The following is a 15,716-nucleotide window of genomic DNA, read 5'->3' on the forward strand; positions in this document are numbered from 1 at the left end:
CGTAAAAAAACTCAGTGTGAACTGACCCTTAGGCTGGATTCACACGAGCATGTTCGGTCTGTAATAGACGGAACGTATTTCGGCCGCAAGTCCCGGACTGAACACACTGCAGGGAGCCGGGCTCCTAGCATCATAGTTAGGGCTCATTTACACGAGCGTGTTATACGTCCGTGCGACGCGCGTGATTTTCACGCGCGTCGCAGGGACCTATATTAGTCTATGGGGCCATGCAGACAGGTGCGTGATTTTCACGCAGCGTACGTCCGCTGCGTGAAACGCACGACATGTCCTATATTTGTGCGCTGTTCGCGTATCACGCACCCATTGAAGTCAATGGGTGCGTGAAAACCACGCATGCCACACGGAAGCACTTCCGTGTGACGCACGTGATTCGCGCAACAGCAGTGAAAAGATGAATGAAAACAGAACAGCACCACGTGCTTTTCTGTTTACAAACATCCAAACAGAGTGTCATAATGATGGCGGCTGCGCGAAAATCACGCAGCCGCACATCATACGCTGATGACACACGGAGCTGTTAAGTGCCTTTTGCGTACACAAAACGCCGCATTTTTTGCGTGCGCAAAATGAACACGCTTGTGTAAACCCGGCCTTATGTACGACGCTAGAAGTCCCTGCCTTGATGCGGGACAACTGTCCCATACTGTAATCATGTTTTCAGTACGGGACAGTAGTTCCACGGAGAGGCAGGGACGCCTAGCGTCGTATATAACTATGATGCTAGGAGCCCGGCTCCCTGCACTGTGTTCGGTCCGGGACTTGCGGCCAAAATACGTTCTGTCCTTTACGGACCGAACATGCTCGTGTGAATCCAGCCTTACAACTATCAATAACTCACCCAACGTCTAATGATAATGGGAAAGTACTACTAATTATGTTCCAGGCTATACAGCAAAGCTGACAAGTGAGAAACAGAACATAGGAAATGTGAGCCTATCGGGTCTGCTCCAATGACCAGTGTAACGACTGCAACATTACAAAAAAAAAATAAGTTAAAAATCTGTTTTAAATAACGTCATTTTCTAATGATACAATCCTATTAAGTTCCATAGCTCACACCAGACGTCATCGCAGTGTTCAAATATATCTTTTTTTAAATTAACATTTGGAAACACTAGCAAGTGTTCCATATTGATCAGAAACCCAGTTTTACTGTTCCTGCAAATTCTGTAGCGCACCCGCCGTTGTGTGTCCCGGGTCCTAGTACGGTGATCACCACTGAGTGACGGTGTTGTACTCGGTATTGTACACTTTATACTGGGCGGGGAGGAGGAGCTAACTCCACCCTCAGACAAGCCTAGCCAGTCAGCAGGGGGGGCGTGGTTTGCCGGGTGTCATGTGACCCCGCAGTCTTGTGATCTGGTAGATGTAATTGACTGCAGAAGTTGTGTTACGGTTACCGGGCGTATGATGGGTCTGCGGCTGCTTCCCGTGTTCTGTCTCGTCCTCCTCTCCCGGCAGTGCGAGGGTTACCAGCTGGACCAGTTTTTCGAGTCGAAAGGGGAAGAGGTGTCGGAAGAGAATGTCTCGTCTCTGGCGGCGGAGGAGGATTCTCCGTACGGCTCCCTTTGGCCGTTACCGCAGGCGGTGCAGCTGTCCGCCGATGTCTTCTACCTAACCCCGGCTCAGTTCAGCATAGTGCACGGCGCAGGCTCCACAGCAGGACCGCTGTGTGTGGTGCTGCAGGACGCCTTCCGGAGGTGAGTGCCGATAAAATCCCACCCACCTATCAAAGGTCTGTCCCGTGGTTTACAGCCTGCGGTCCTTTAGTTGTCCTACTACTACTCCCAGCATGCTCTGCTAGCTGCTCCTTGTGCTAAGTCATGTGGTCCAATAGATAACATTTCTACTGTGAATAGTACAGTGGTCCACAAGTAGTTGGTGAACTACAAGGTCCAGCATGCCCTGCTAACTGCTAGGGGTATAGCATAGTGGGCCCAGGGCCACTGAACTCCCCACCCCCCCAACACACGCACTGTCTACGCTCCTGCTTTAAGCGATGTTCAGGCAAATCCGACCCATCTTTACTGCAGGATACGCAGCAGAAATCCGTCTTATCTCAGGTTTATGCTGCGGATTTGCGGTTTGATGTGCGGCGGATCCACATGCAGCTAAGCAGCAATAAATGTTGGCTTTTCCGTGCAGAATCCGCATCAATAAGTAACATCACGTGTTGAAGTGCTTTTTAAGATCAAAGGAGGTGGATTTTGGCTCAGAAATCTGACCCTTGTGGACGTGGCCTAAGGCCCCATACCCAGGAACGTGTTTTTGCGGCTGCAATTCCCCCGAAAGTCCACGGGAGACTTGCGGCCCCATTCATTCCTATGGGGAAATGCACATGACTGTGGTTTCCACAGTCCCCAGGATCCTGGACCGCAGAAAGAACGGGCAAGTCTTATTACGGCCGTGTTCTGCAGTCCAGGCTCATTGAAAATAATGGGCGCGGCCATGTGCATGGCCCGTGATTTGCGGGCGGCTCGCGGCTGAAAGTCTGCCGTGTGCATGAGGCCTAAGGGCCAACACCAATGACAGAGAGCTTCTTTACTACAGAGCTATACAGCCTCCGTACACTACCGTTCCGGCTCCCTGTGTACATATAGAAGTGTTGTATCTGTACATAGAGTCCACTAGAGCGTGCCACGTTCCTCTATATGGAAGAAATACTGAGGTGCAGTAGAGGCCTCATGCATTTCTATGGCAGCCCTATAATGTCTCTGTACAAAACATAAGGCCAGGTTTCCGCGTAGCGCAAATGCTGCGGAATTTCTCCAGCGTAAACGTTTATAAATTGACCTGCGGTGCAGGATTTAAATCCGCAGCCTGTCTATTTATGCTGCTTTTTAGTTGATTTGCCGTTGCAGGTTTTCCCCATTGAATTCAATGGGGATGCAAATCCTGCAATAGAAAGCAGAGTGTAATGGCAGCTGGGGTAAAAGAAAAAAGAACATACTTACCCAGAAGTCTGTGTTTCTTCGTCCAGTCCTGCCTCCTGGGATGACGTTGCATCCCATCTGACCGCTGCAGTGTAATTCAGGGATGCCGGCCTGGTAGGGACAGAAGGGATGCGTTGCCATAACAACGGCTTAGGTAAATATGAGCGTTTTTACCGCTGCTTTCCACAGTGGAAAATGTGGTGCGGTTTCTCAAACTGAATGTATTGCGGTTTCCTGGTCGTATAGCCGCACAGTTTTTACACAGCGTATACGACTTGTGGTAACACGACCTGATGTGGCTCCGTACATGAACCCTAAATATGCAGACACGCTTAATGCACAAGTATTGACTGCACAGATCCACAACCACTAGGACGCACGTACGCCATTAAGGGTATGTGCACACTCAAACATCTGAAAACACGGAGCTGTTTTCAAGGGAAAACCGCTCCTGATTTTCAGACTTTTTTTTTTTCGCAAAATAGGCTCTTACCTGAGTTAAGGTGAAACCTGTAAAGACCACTTACAGTAGTTGAAGTCTTAGCCCATGCACACGACCGTAAAAAAAAACTCTGTAATTGCAGACCGCAATACGGTCAGCAATTATGGACCCGCCCGGTTCTATTGGCCGCAGACACCTTTACGTATCGCTACTGTGCCGTGAATTATGGAGCATGTCCTACTTTTCCTTTTTTACGGGCCGTGCTCCCATACATTGTATGGGAGCAAGGACCGAAATTGCGGCAGCCGGCCATGCTCACATTCGCGGGCTGTGACTATGGGCACGCCCGTGTGCATGAGGACTTAGGCTGTGCTCCCATTATAAAGTATGGTAGCACGGTCCAGAAAAAAATAAATAAAAATAGGACCTGGGCAGGGAGGAAGTTAGACAAAGCGGGCTGAGAGGTAAACAAGCTGGCAGAACTTAACTTTGCCGCCCAATCCAGGATGCCACCTGAGGAAAGATTCTTCTAAGGACTCATTCAGACGTTCGTGTGCTGTCCGTTGAAATATCTGACCGCACATGGACCCATGCATTTCAATGGGGCTATTCAGACATGTGAGTTTTCACGCGGCGTGTGTCAGTTGCGTGAAACGCACTGCATGTCCTATATTGCTGCATTTTGCGGGCGTGGTTGCCCATTGAAGTTATGGGTTTGTGAGAAACACATGGATGGCATCTGTGTGCTGTTTGTTTCAAGCAACGGGTGTTAAGAAATGCAGAGAAACAAAAAAGTAAGAAAAAGTCCACCGATGTGAAAAACTGATGCCATACGCAACGCACACTGACGGCACATGGACATGAAATACGGACATGCTTGTGTAGCCTAAGACAATGGTCTTTAGCAGCCCTGGGGTGAAGTGGAGTGTCTTGTATGTATGTTCTGAATGAGGGAGCAGATTTCCAGCAGTCAAATTGTAGACTTTAGGTTCCACCGCGACATGAGGTTGTGAGTAAATTGTGGTAAACTCGCAGTTGCTGTGCGACTCCAATTGTTCCCTGTTGTGCCTAACCCATATTTTGTCACACACAGAATTTGTCACAAAAAAAAAAGTTGTGAGTCCAGTCCAAATGGCTCCAGGTGAATGTTGCACCATAGGCCCCTGGACTACCAAACCCTCAAGTCTAGAGCATGTTTATCATATACCTCGGCCCAGTGGGCACAGGTATGCCTGGTGCTGGTATAATGCCACTCTGTCCCTATGGAAGTTGCTGTCACAGCAATAAAGGTAGCCACAACTAGTAATCGTATGTATCCTCCATATTTGCGCTGTATGTACGTTCTCTATCGCTGATCCCATACATTGTGATGACTAGGTAATAATGGGAGTCCTCTATGGCCTGGCTTCCAGCCTCCCTTTGCCTGAACATGGGTATGATCCCGGCCATCCTGACGTTGCTGCCTCTTGGCAGGCTGGAGACGGAGTTGGTTTTGCTTTGTAAGTGGAGCTTTCTTATTCAGTGTATGAAGTCTGTTAGTGGCAGCCATTGTGTTATCATGTGGAGAGAAGGGAAGTCTGTTAGTGGCAGCCATTGTGTTATCATGTGGAGAGAAGGGAAGTCTGTTAGTGGCAGCCATTGTGTTATCATGTGGAGAGAAGCTGTGACCTGGGAACTTCCTGCTCATATGCTTTTTTTGCTCCGGTTCTGTCCGCTCCACGTGCTGTATTATGGCGCTGTATTCATGCTGCACGGCCCAGACCCCCGCAGTTCTACTGAACCATTGGCTGTATTATGGCCGCGTGAATCCGGCCATATGTCTCCATAACGCTGTATACTCTAAGGTGCCTAATTTCCTTGTCTAACCTGCAGAACGTGTCTTGACTATATCTCATTGATGTTTTTTCCTCCCGGTCAGCCACACCCTGACCAGGGTGCATGTATCATAAAGTTCAGACATTAGTTTAATCACACCACATAAAACTATAAACTCGCATAAAGTATTTTCTCAAGGAATAGTGAAACGTAGGCCCTTTCTTTTATTAGCGTATTTAGTGTGGGGTTGTTTTTTTTTATATAGATTGTACTGATCCTTAAAGCTAATGTGTCGCTAGAAAAACATTTTTTTTTTTTTTAGCTAAACAGTTAGTGTATAGGTGATTAGACATTGTTCTAATTTTTTTATTTTTTTCACGAGTCAGGAAATATTATAAATTAGATTCTAATTTATAATATTTCCCAGTGCTGGTCACTAGATGGAGCAATTCCCAGAATTGCAGCATTGCATGTGGTAAAGCAACCACATTGCTTTATGCTGCAAAATTTGAGAAAACTCACTCGCTCTAGTGAGCTCTCAGAATCCCCCCCCCCCTCCTTTATCCTGGCTAGTGCCGGGAGAAACGAGGGGTTTGAACGGTCTAACCTCCTACACTGTGTCGCCATTTTTTGAGCTAACACACAGTGTAGTAGGTTAACATACACTAGTAAACACACACTGAAACACGAACATACATAGAAATAACTTACCTGCTCCTGCCGCCACCGGTCCCTCCGTCCGCTCCGTCTGATACCGCCGCTCCAAGTGCACAAGTCCGGAAGCCGCGACCGGAAGTAGTAATCTTACTGTCCGGCCGCGGCTTCCGGTCCACAAGAAAATGGCGCCGGACATCGCACAGTTCAACTTGGACTGTGTGGGAGCGGCGCATGCGCCATTCCCACACAGACGGCGTACAGCATAGTGGATGGAACGGGCCCCGTTCGCATTCACTATGGGACTGTAGCTGCCGTATTCCATGTCTGTATGTGTCGTTAATCGACACATACAGAAATGGAAAAAAAAAATGGCAGCCCCCATAGGGAAGAAAAAGTGAAAAAATAAAAAAAAGTAAACCACAAACACACAAATAAATAAAAAAAATGCTTAATAACACACTAAAGTCAAATTGATCTAAAAATTATTTTTTTCGTGACACTGGTCCTTTAAAGGGGCATTTCCGTCTTAGACGTCAATGACCAATCCACAGTATATCCCATAAATGTCTAATTGGTGGGGGTCTTACCTCTGGAACACTCTCCTATCAAGAGAATGGGGGTCCTGTGATCGCTGTTTGCTTGTTAAAAGCAGCCTTTAGTCCCGTTCTCCTAAACTCTGGTCTTCTGATAGGTGAGGGTCCCAGAGGTGGAACCCGAGCAGTCAGGCATTTATGGCATATCCTGTGGATATGGGAATATATCATTAAATATACTTGTACATTATGGAGAAAGACCTTTATGGATTATAGATTTGCCTACACAGCAATAACCCGCTATTTGTAGGAATTGCCGCTTTCATGAGCAAAAATCAAGCTCTTTTCACACCATTATTCCTATGGTTTTCAGTATACGTTGGGGAACATCTCCCAGCTTCTACGCCGCAAGTGTGCAAATGTATGCCATATATACTACCAATGTATAAGAAAAATGAATGGACAGAATGTGTTTTTTTTTTTTGTGGGAAGCTACTGTATTAAATAAAACGTAGCTAACTATGCTTTTCTATACTGTATCTACTCGAGGACACTCATTAGGCATATGTCGGATTCATATAAGTCTATGGACGTATTTAGCAATTACCAAAGCATCGTGCGTACCCTAATCTGATCATACAACATCCTTTACTGCCGAGTGGTGGTTCGGTCGACAGCTAGATCAGCCGACTCCATTTATTTCAGTGATGAGAGTGGAATAAGTCATTTCTTTGTTCCCCAGACCTCTGCAGCGGCTGAATGGTCAGGCAGTCGCCATACATGTTAAATTGTCGGCCGGCTCAGGCTCTTATCTAATGTGTACGGCCGGCTTTAGGTTCTTCTACAATGTTCAGGGTTTGCCGTTCTCTATATACAGACTATAGTTTGCGGTCATGAACTGCCTGGATTCTAACGACGGATCTGCAGGGCAGCAGTGAGCAGTATGAATTCCCTGCAGCCCTTCAAGTTTATTACCAGTTAATCTTGCTTGCGAAGGGAGGGATTTGTGTAATAGGTGTATGTTTGGTAATTGCGGTTTATGCAACTTCTTAATATGTTAGTGTCTAGTGTCCGTTTACAAAAGGTAAATCTGTACTTGAAAGAATTCATTGTATGCTGACAGATATCCGGAAAAGATGGGCTGGGTGACATACCCCCCCCCCCCCCCCGTAGTGAGGAGGAGCTTGAATGGCGTGGACCGTGGTGACTCTCCATTCAGTGTCTATTGGACTGACGGCAACATCACAGCGCAGTGCTCAGCTGTTTTCCTGATTCCCACAGACTTTGAATGGAGCAGCAGCACCCATGCCTGACTGCTGTTCCATTCAATGTCCTCCTCACTTCGGTCATGCATTATGGAGGATCTAAGCGGTGGGGGGGGCCCAAACTATCAGACATTTATCTCGTACCCTTTGAATAAGTGATCAATGTCGATTCTGGGAATACCTATTTAATTCCCAACATTAGGCCAGACTTACTTACACACACTGTTTTGGTGCCAAAAGGAAGGAAAGGTATAAACAAAAAACTGATAAGTTTCCTTCCTTTTGTGTCCACTTCTGTGTTTGGCTCAAAAGAATGAGCCAAAAACTGCATCAAAGCTGTGTGTGATATTGGCCTTAAAGGGAATGTCGCTAGTATTTTTTTTATTTTTTCAGTTAAACAATTAGTATATAAGTGATTACACTTTTTTCACAAGTCAGGAAATCTTATGAATTAGATTCTAACTTATAACTTTTCCATGTGCTGGCCGCTAGAGGGAGCAGTTCCCAAAATTGCAGCATGGTCACTGTGGTAAAGTAACCTCATTGATTTATGCTGCAAATTTGGGGTGGACACACTCGCTCTAGTGTCCTCACACAATCCCCCTCCCTTATTCTGGCTAGTGCCAGGAGAGGGAGGGGTTTGAATGTCTTCAAACCTCCTACACTGTGTGCCGCCATTTTCTGAGCGAATGCACAGTGGTAGGAGGTTCTACACATCATACACTAACATAAATTACCTGCTCCTGCCTCCGCTCGTCTAGCAAGTTCTTGCCGCCTACGCTCCTCTTCCTTGCGCCTTCGCTTCGTTGAACATATGGCCGGAAGTCATCATCTTTCTGTCCGGCAGCGGCTTCCGTTCCATATGAAAATTGCGCCGGATTTCTCTCTACGAACGAGCTTCGTTTTGGTCTGTGTGGGAGCGGCGCATTCGCAGTTAACACACAGAAGGGCACACGTTTCTGAGAATGGAATGGTTCCCGTTCGCATTCTCTATGGGGATGTATGTGCCGTATTCCATCTCTGTATATGTCGTTAATAGACACATACAGAGATGGGAAAAAAAAGTGGCAGCCCCCATAGAGAAGTAAAAGTATGAATACATTAAAAAAAATAGAAAGTGACAACACAAATACATTATTTTTGTTTACATTATATTAAAAGCAATAATAAAAAAAATCTGAAAAAAATCAAGACACATTCCCTTCAAGGCTACGTGCACACGTTGCGGAACAGCAGATAAACGCAGCTAAAATCTGAACTTAATATTGTTTTCTTTTATGCGTTCTTTATTTTTCTTGGCGAGCTGCTGTGTTTCTTTCCTTTTTAGAGATGGTCGGGATGTTTGTTATTTTCATACCCTTTTTTTATATATATATATATATATATATATATATATATATATATATAATCCGAATAGTTGAGAAATGGTTCAGCTCGGTGCGGAGACTGATATCAAATTTCAGAGGAGCAAATCTAGGCAGAATCCAGTGTTTTTTGTTTATTTTTCGTCAGTCTGCTTCAGTAGTCGTGACTAGATAGTTCAGGCTTATTTATTGACCAACTATTATTTTTATCTATGAAAGCTGGGTAAAGACAGATATGGCTGCACAGGGTTTATGACCCACCTTTTCTTTTGATATTTGGTGATTTGAGGGTGGGGGGTTTATCACTGTAAATGGGGAGAGATGCCATTTTGGAGTTGGGTGACAGCTGCTTATTACCATTATCTGTAAGTCTTTCGCGTATTTCCTGTTTTTCTTCAGATATTACGATTATATATTTGGATACACTTCCGGGAAAGGCAGTGCTGTAAATGACGTTGGTCCGTCTTCAGGGAGGTTGTTCCAGCTTCAGGTTATTATAACTTCTAAAGAAAACGAATGTTTTGTGTATCCCCACCTCAAGTCAGATGAGTCATGTAAGTATTTAGAATCTATTCCTAGCTTGAATGAGTAAAAACTTTCACCCAGTGTTTTGTTGTTTTTTTAATCAAAATTGATGCAAAGGAAAAGTGGAGCAGTTACCCATGGCAACCAATCAGGTTGCTGCTTTCATTTTCCAAAAGGCCTCTGAAAAAAAGGTGGAATCCGATTGGTTGCTATGGGCAACTACTACTTTTGTCTTGCGCTAGTCTTGTTAAAATATCCCCCACTAAACTGTATTATTAAAGGTTAGTTCCCATTCACACCAGCGTGGTCTTTCCATTCATCTGTTCTGTTCAATCTTTTTAGCAGAAAAACAGATGAACGGCAAGCCAAATGGAAACTATCGCTTCTGTTTGCATTACCATTGATTTCAATAGTATTTTTGTAGTCGACTACGCTATTGTTTTTCGTGAAAAAAAAAAAACAAGAAACCTAGAGCGACAGAGGCACACTGAAACCAACTGAAAACACAAAAAAATATCATTGAGAAAAATTATACAATATACCAAAAAATACATATACACAATATAGAAAAATAACCATACAAATCTGTACTTCATGAGATAAAGACAGGGGGAAACCACTTCCAGGTTTTAAATATTTATTTTTTTCCAAAAGCATGTATTCAACGATATGTACACTTTTGCAACTGTCTTACATGTAAGTGTCCTATAGTTTGCGTATACAGCTCCTTTGTAGACTTGTCTCCATTATTACAGAATACAAACACTCCTATGTGTAGTCTGGTCCTGCGGTCCTGTTACTCGCTTCCTTCTGCCCTGCACTGCTGGGTCATTTTCATGTTTTTACTGTATGGAATTTAGATGTTAAGGGACTAAATCTCTGTGTGCTGCCCCAGCCTTTTACCAAACCGATTTCAAATATTCAGTATTTTTGGGCTTTGGGAGCCCACACACTGCGGCATTTTCACCGCTTTTCTACAGCAAAATCTGCACGCGCTACCTGTAGATTTCAGCGCTTCTACATTGAAAAGAGTGAGCAAAATGAGCATCCTGCAGACTTGTCATTTCCATACAGAGTTAATTTTTTTTAATTCACTCAGCCACTTGCAACAGTATTTCACAGCTGATTTTCTGCCTGCAAAACCAAAGGGAAAATCTGTAACATCTGTGTATGCAGGGCGCCGAAAGGGAACCGGTCACTAGGTTTGGAGCCACTCCACCATTAAGGGTATGTTCACACACACTAATTACGGACGTAATTCGGGCGTTTTTGCCCCGATTTACGTCCGAAAAATGCGCCTCAATAGCGTTGACAAACATCTGCCCATTGAAAGCAATGGCCTGACGTTTGTCTGTTCACACGAGGCGTATATTTACGCGCCGCTGTCAAATGATGGCGCGTAAATAGACACCCGCGTCAAAGAAGTGACCTGTCACTTATTGGAGCCGTTATTCATTGACTCCAATGAAAAGCAGCGCCAATTACGTCCGTAATGGGCGCGGTGTTCAAGCGCCTGCACATGCCGTTACGGCTGAAATTACGGGGATGTTTCCTCCTGAAAACATCCCCGTAATTTCAGCCGTTATGGACGCTGTCGTGTGAACATACCCTAAGCGTGTCGTTATGCAGCTGAGGTTTAGGCTGGGCTCCCATGGTTCAAATATGCTGCATAGAAGCATGCAGGATATCTGACCTAGAACCCGCAGTGAATTACGCCCGAATTACCACGCCAATTTGTGGTGGTTATTCATGCAGAAACCAGCGTTGGAAAAAAGTCTGTACTTCTCGCAGGCCGCTGTCATGGCAATGCGTCCCTCCGTTGTCCGTTCAGTTCTGCCTCCTAGAATGACGCAGCAGCCCATTCACCCGCTGCAGCAGTCACATGGGATAAAACGGCATCCCAGGAGGCCGGCCGGGATGATAACAGAAGTGTTGCTATGACAACAGCTGGGCTGTAAGCATTCACTTTTATTTTTATTTTTTATTTACATTCACTTTACACACAAGGTTTCTATTGTTTTCTATTTTTGCGCCTGAATCGCAGCATTTCCTCTGCAAAAGTCGCAGCACTTGGCTTATTGTTGCGGGTTTTACATCCCAATTGACTTCAATGGAAAACTCTGTACCGCAATTTATGAACTTTTTCGCTGCGGATTTGTTCTGCAACGTGTGCATTAGGTTTGTTCAAATTTCATCCTCTTTGCTGCTACTGTAAAAGCTGTGGAATTTCTACACTATTCAGTTGAGTAAATTCCACACTGTAAATGCTACATGGAACCCAGCCTAAGGCCCCATGCACACGGCCGTATTTTTTCCCTCACGTAAATACAAGTCACACGTCTTTAACCTGTATTTACGGGTCCGTAAAAAAAGGGGGCTGGAAATGTCACATGTTCGCTCAGACGCTCTTTTCTCTGCTTCGCTTTATTCTAAAATTGAAATCCCCTGATGTCGCCGAGCAACGCTCCCGTAATTACGGGTGCACACACGTAGCCACCCGTAATTACGGGAGCCCCATAGACTTCTATGGGCCTGCCCATGCCATAATTACTGCCTGAAATAGGACATGTTCTAAATTTTTCAAGGGCCGGGCACCTTCCCATACGCAAACGGGAAGGTACCCGTTGGCCGATAGAAGTCTATGGGCCCGTAATTACGGGCGTTTTTACGGTCGTGTACATGGGGCCTTAGTGTTGCAAATATGCCCATGTCGAAACCAGCTGTTTAGGGTATAGCTAGTAAAAGAACGCCCTCGCACTGATCTCTGTAACGTATACATTTATTTTACTCATTACCTAAGTGGACGGTTTTGACCTGGGCAAGTTTGAAACCCTAAACCCCAGTTGCATAACGGCATTTTAGTGGCTCCAAACCTAGTGACCGGTTCCATTTTTAAACGAACTTAATTCAATACACGCGTGACTGTACTTCAAAAGAAGTGGGGGTGAGCCAGGATAGGATTTGCAGGAGTAGAATAACATGGCTGCTTTTATCCAGAAGCTGTGCCACTCTGGTCTATGGGTTGTCTGGTATTGACGCTCGGCCTCATTAACTTGAATAGGACTGATCTGTAATATCAGGCACAACCTACTTTTACGTGAAGTAAGTCCATGTTTTTCTAATCTCCTAAACCCCTTTTTATCCTAGGTCTCTTCCCTACCCCATCAGTCAGTGGTCCAAAACGCTGAGATCTAAGGAGTTGTTTGCAGGGTCCTCACACTATTAGGCCTCATGCACACGACCGTATTTTTTCACACCCGTAAATACTGGCGTAAATACGGGTCCGGTGTCACACGTATTCCACCCGTTTTGCACCAGTATTTACGAACCCGTGCTCGTAAATATGGGTCCGGTGTCACACGTATTCCACCCGTATTTACGAGCACGTTTTTGGCAGCAAAATAGCACTGCACTAATCGGCAGCCCCTTCTCTCTATCAGTGTAGGATAGAGAGAAGGGACAGCCTTTTCTGTAATAAAAGTTAAAGAAATTCATACTTACCCGGCCGTTGTCTTGGTGACGCGTCCCTCTCTTCACATCCAGCCCGACATCCCTGGATGACGCGGCAGTCCATGTGACCGCTGCAGCCTGTGATTGACCTGTGATTGGCTGCAGCAGTCACATGGCCTGAAACGTCATCCAGGACGTCGGCCCGGATGTCGAGAGGGACGCGTCACCAAGGCAACGGGCGGGAGACCGGACTGGAGGAAGCAGGAAGTTGTCGGTAAGTATGAACGTATTTTATTTTTATTTTTTACAGGATAGGGGATACATGTCTTGTTTATGGCAGAGCGGGGAGATACCTCCCCGCTCTGCCATAGTTTTCATTGTAGTCCCGGCGGTAGTTACGCCACTGGGCTGTGGCCTGCAGACCGGGTAGTCCCCTGACCTCGCCTCACCTCGCAACGCTCCCGTAATCACGGGTGAACACACGCAGCCACCCATGATTACGGGAGCCCCATAGACTTCTATGGGATGCCCGTGCCGTTATTACGGCATGAAATAGGGCATGTTCTATCTTTTTTAACGGCACGGGTACCTTCCCGTGAGCAAACGGGAAGGTACCCGTGGCTAACAGAAGCCTATGAGCCCGTTATTGCGGGTCGTAATAACGACCCGCAATAACGGGTGTTTTTACGGTCGTGTGCATGAGGCCTAAGACTGTTCACTTCTGCATCGTGTTTTCTGTTGAACACGTAAGCCACGACGCAGTGCCGTATCTGTCGCAGGACAGTTCTCAGCGGTCCCGACTTACTCCATTGACTTATAATGGAGCGCTGGTACTGCATTGTTTTTCCTTTCGAATTTGACAGATTCTGTAATGGAAGCTCCAAACAGGACCTCTGACACAGCAAAATCCGCTTTAGCCTTTGTTCATATCTGTCACGGTACCTGCCTCTAAGGCCTCATGCACACGACCGTAAAAACACCCGTTATTGCGGGTCGTTATTACGACCCGCAATAACGGGCTCATAGGCTTCTGTTAGCCACGGGTACCTTCCCGTTTGCTCACGGGAAGGTACCCGTGCCGTTAAAAAAGATAGAACATGCCCTATTTCATGCCGTAATAACGGCACGGGCATCCCATAGAAGTCTATGGGGCTCCCGTAATCATGGGTGGCTGCGTGTGTTCACCCGTGATTACGGGAGCGTTGCGAGGTGAGGCGAGGTCAGGGGACTACCCGGTCTGCAGGCCACAGCCCAGTGGCGTAACTACCGCCGGGACTACAATGAAAACTATGGCAGAGCGGGGAGGTATCTCCCCGCTCTGCCATAAACAAGACATGTATCCCCTATCCTGTAAAAAATAAAAATAAAAGACGTTCATACTTACCGACAACTCTCCAGTCCGGTCTCCCGCCCGTTGCCTTGGTGACGCGTCCCTCTCGACATCCGGGCCGACGTCCTGGATGACGTTTCAGGCCATGTGACCGCTGCAGCCAATCACAGGTCAATCACAGGCTGCAGCGGTCACATGGACTGCCGCGTCATCCAGGGATGTCGGGCTGGATGTGAAGAGAGGGACGCGTCACCAAGACAACGGCCGGGTAAGTATGAATTTCTTTAACTTTTATTACAGAAAAGGCTGTCCCTTCTCTCTATCCTGCACTGATAGAGAGAAGGGGCTGCCGATTAGTGCAGTGCTATTTTGCTGCCAAAAACGTGCTCGTAAATACGGGTGGAATACGTGTGACACCGGACCCATATTTACGAGCACGGGTTCGTAAATACTGGTGCAAAACGGGTGGAATACGTGTGACACCGGACCCGTATTTACGCCAGTATTTACGGGTGTGAAAAAATACGGTCGTGTGCATGAGGCCTAATATGGACTATACACCAGTGATCACAGCGTTCCCTTCATGTAATGAGCAGGCCCAAATAAGTAAATCCTGAAAATAATTTCCTGCTTCCTAGACCCTTAAGGTTTAATGGATTGGAGAGTGAAAAATTAGTATATTTTTCAGTTCTGTCTAGCAGAGCCGTGCTCCGTTTTAATGACATATTTGGGCTTTCCTCATGTGTTTGTTTTTTTTTTTCTTCGTTTTTTTTCTAGATAAACTGATAATCGATGATAATGGAGCGGTGTTGCAGGCCAGTCAAGTCTGGGGTGCCCTGAGAGGTAAGTCCTTTCACTAAGCGATGTTAGATACTGACAAGGAGGACATTTTTATTGCTCTAATTACATATGTCATCACTTTCTCATGGAATAGAGCAGATTGCTTTTTTATTTTTTTTTATTCATTTCCAAAGTCAAAGAAAATGGCAACTTTCAGAAAGTGATACAATGCCGCAAAGACGACGGGTACTCACATATATTATTATATCTGGAATGGAGCAGATTGTTGAGCTGCTGACAGTCGTTCAATGTTAGTAGATTGCAATCTATGCTCTAGCTCACTTACTGAATCTGGAGTATTTATTTTTCTGTAAAAGGGCTTGTCCAGGATTAAAAAAAACTCTGAGCAGCCACCCCCCCACCTTCCCAAAACAGTTGTCTATGGGCTACGTCTGGTATTGCAGCTCAGTCCCATTCACTTGAATTAGGATCAGTTGCAATACCAGGCACGGTCTATGAACAAGAGTGGCACTAAAGAAAATTTATAGCTGATCCTTTACTTCTAGTCCTGGTCAAATCATTTAAAGTGGTTTTCCCATGT

General features: G+C 45.8%; 1 protein-coding gene across 2 annotated transcripts in view; it reads left to right on the forward strand.

Annotated features, from left to right (window-relative positions):
• The first annotated feature begins 1,343 nt into the window (after positions 1 to 1,343).
• Positions 1,344 to 15,716, forward strand: part of HEXB (hexosaminidase subunit beta) — a 42,545-nt gene continuing 28,172 nt past the window's right edge. For both annotated transcript variants that reach the window (XM_075838247.1, XM_075838256.1), the window contains exons 1-3: positions 1,344 to 1,721; positions 9,430 to 9,584; positions 15,113 to 15,178. In XM_075838247.1, coding sequence (XP_075694362.1) covers positions 1,429 to 1,721; positions 9,430 to 9,584; positions 15,113 to 15,178 — 514 coding nt within the window. In that variant the 5' untranslated portion in view covers positions 1,344 to 1,428. The remainder of the gene's footprint in view (positions 1,722 to 9,429; positions 9,585 to 15,112; positions 15,179 to 15,716) is intronic.

The sequence above is a fragment of the Rhinoderma darwinii genome, chromosome 1, assembly GCF_050947455.1.
Source record: "Rhinoderma darwinii isolate aRhiDar2 chromosome 1, aRhiDar2.hap1, whole genome shotgun sequence".
In the NCBI taxonomy this organism is placed as follows: Eukaryota; Metazoa; Chordata; class Amphibia; order Anura; family Rhinodermatidae; genus Rhinoderma; species Rhinoderma darwinii.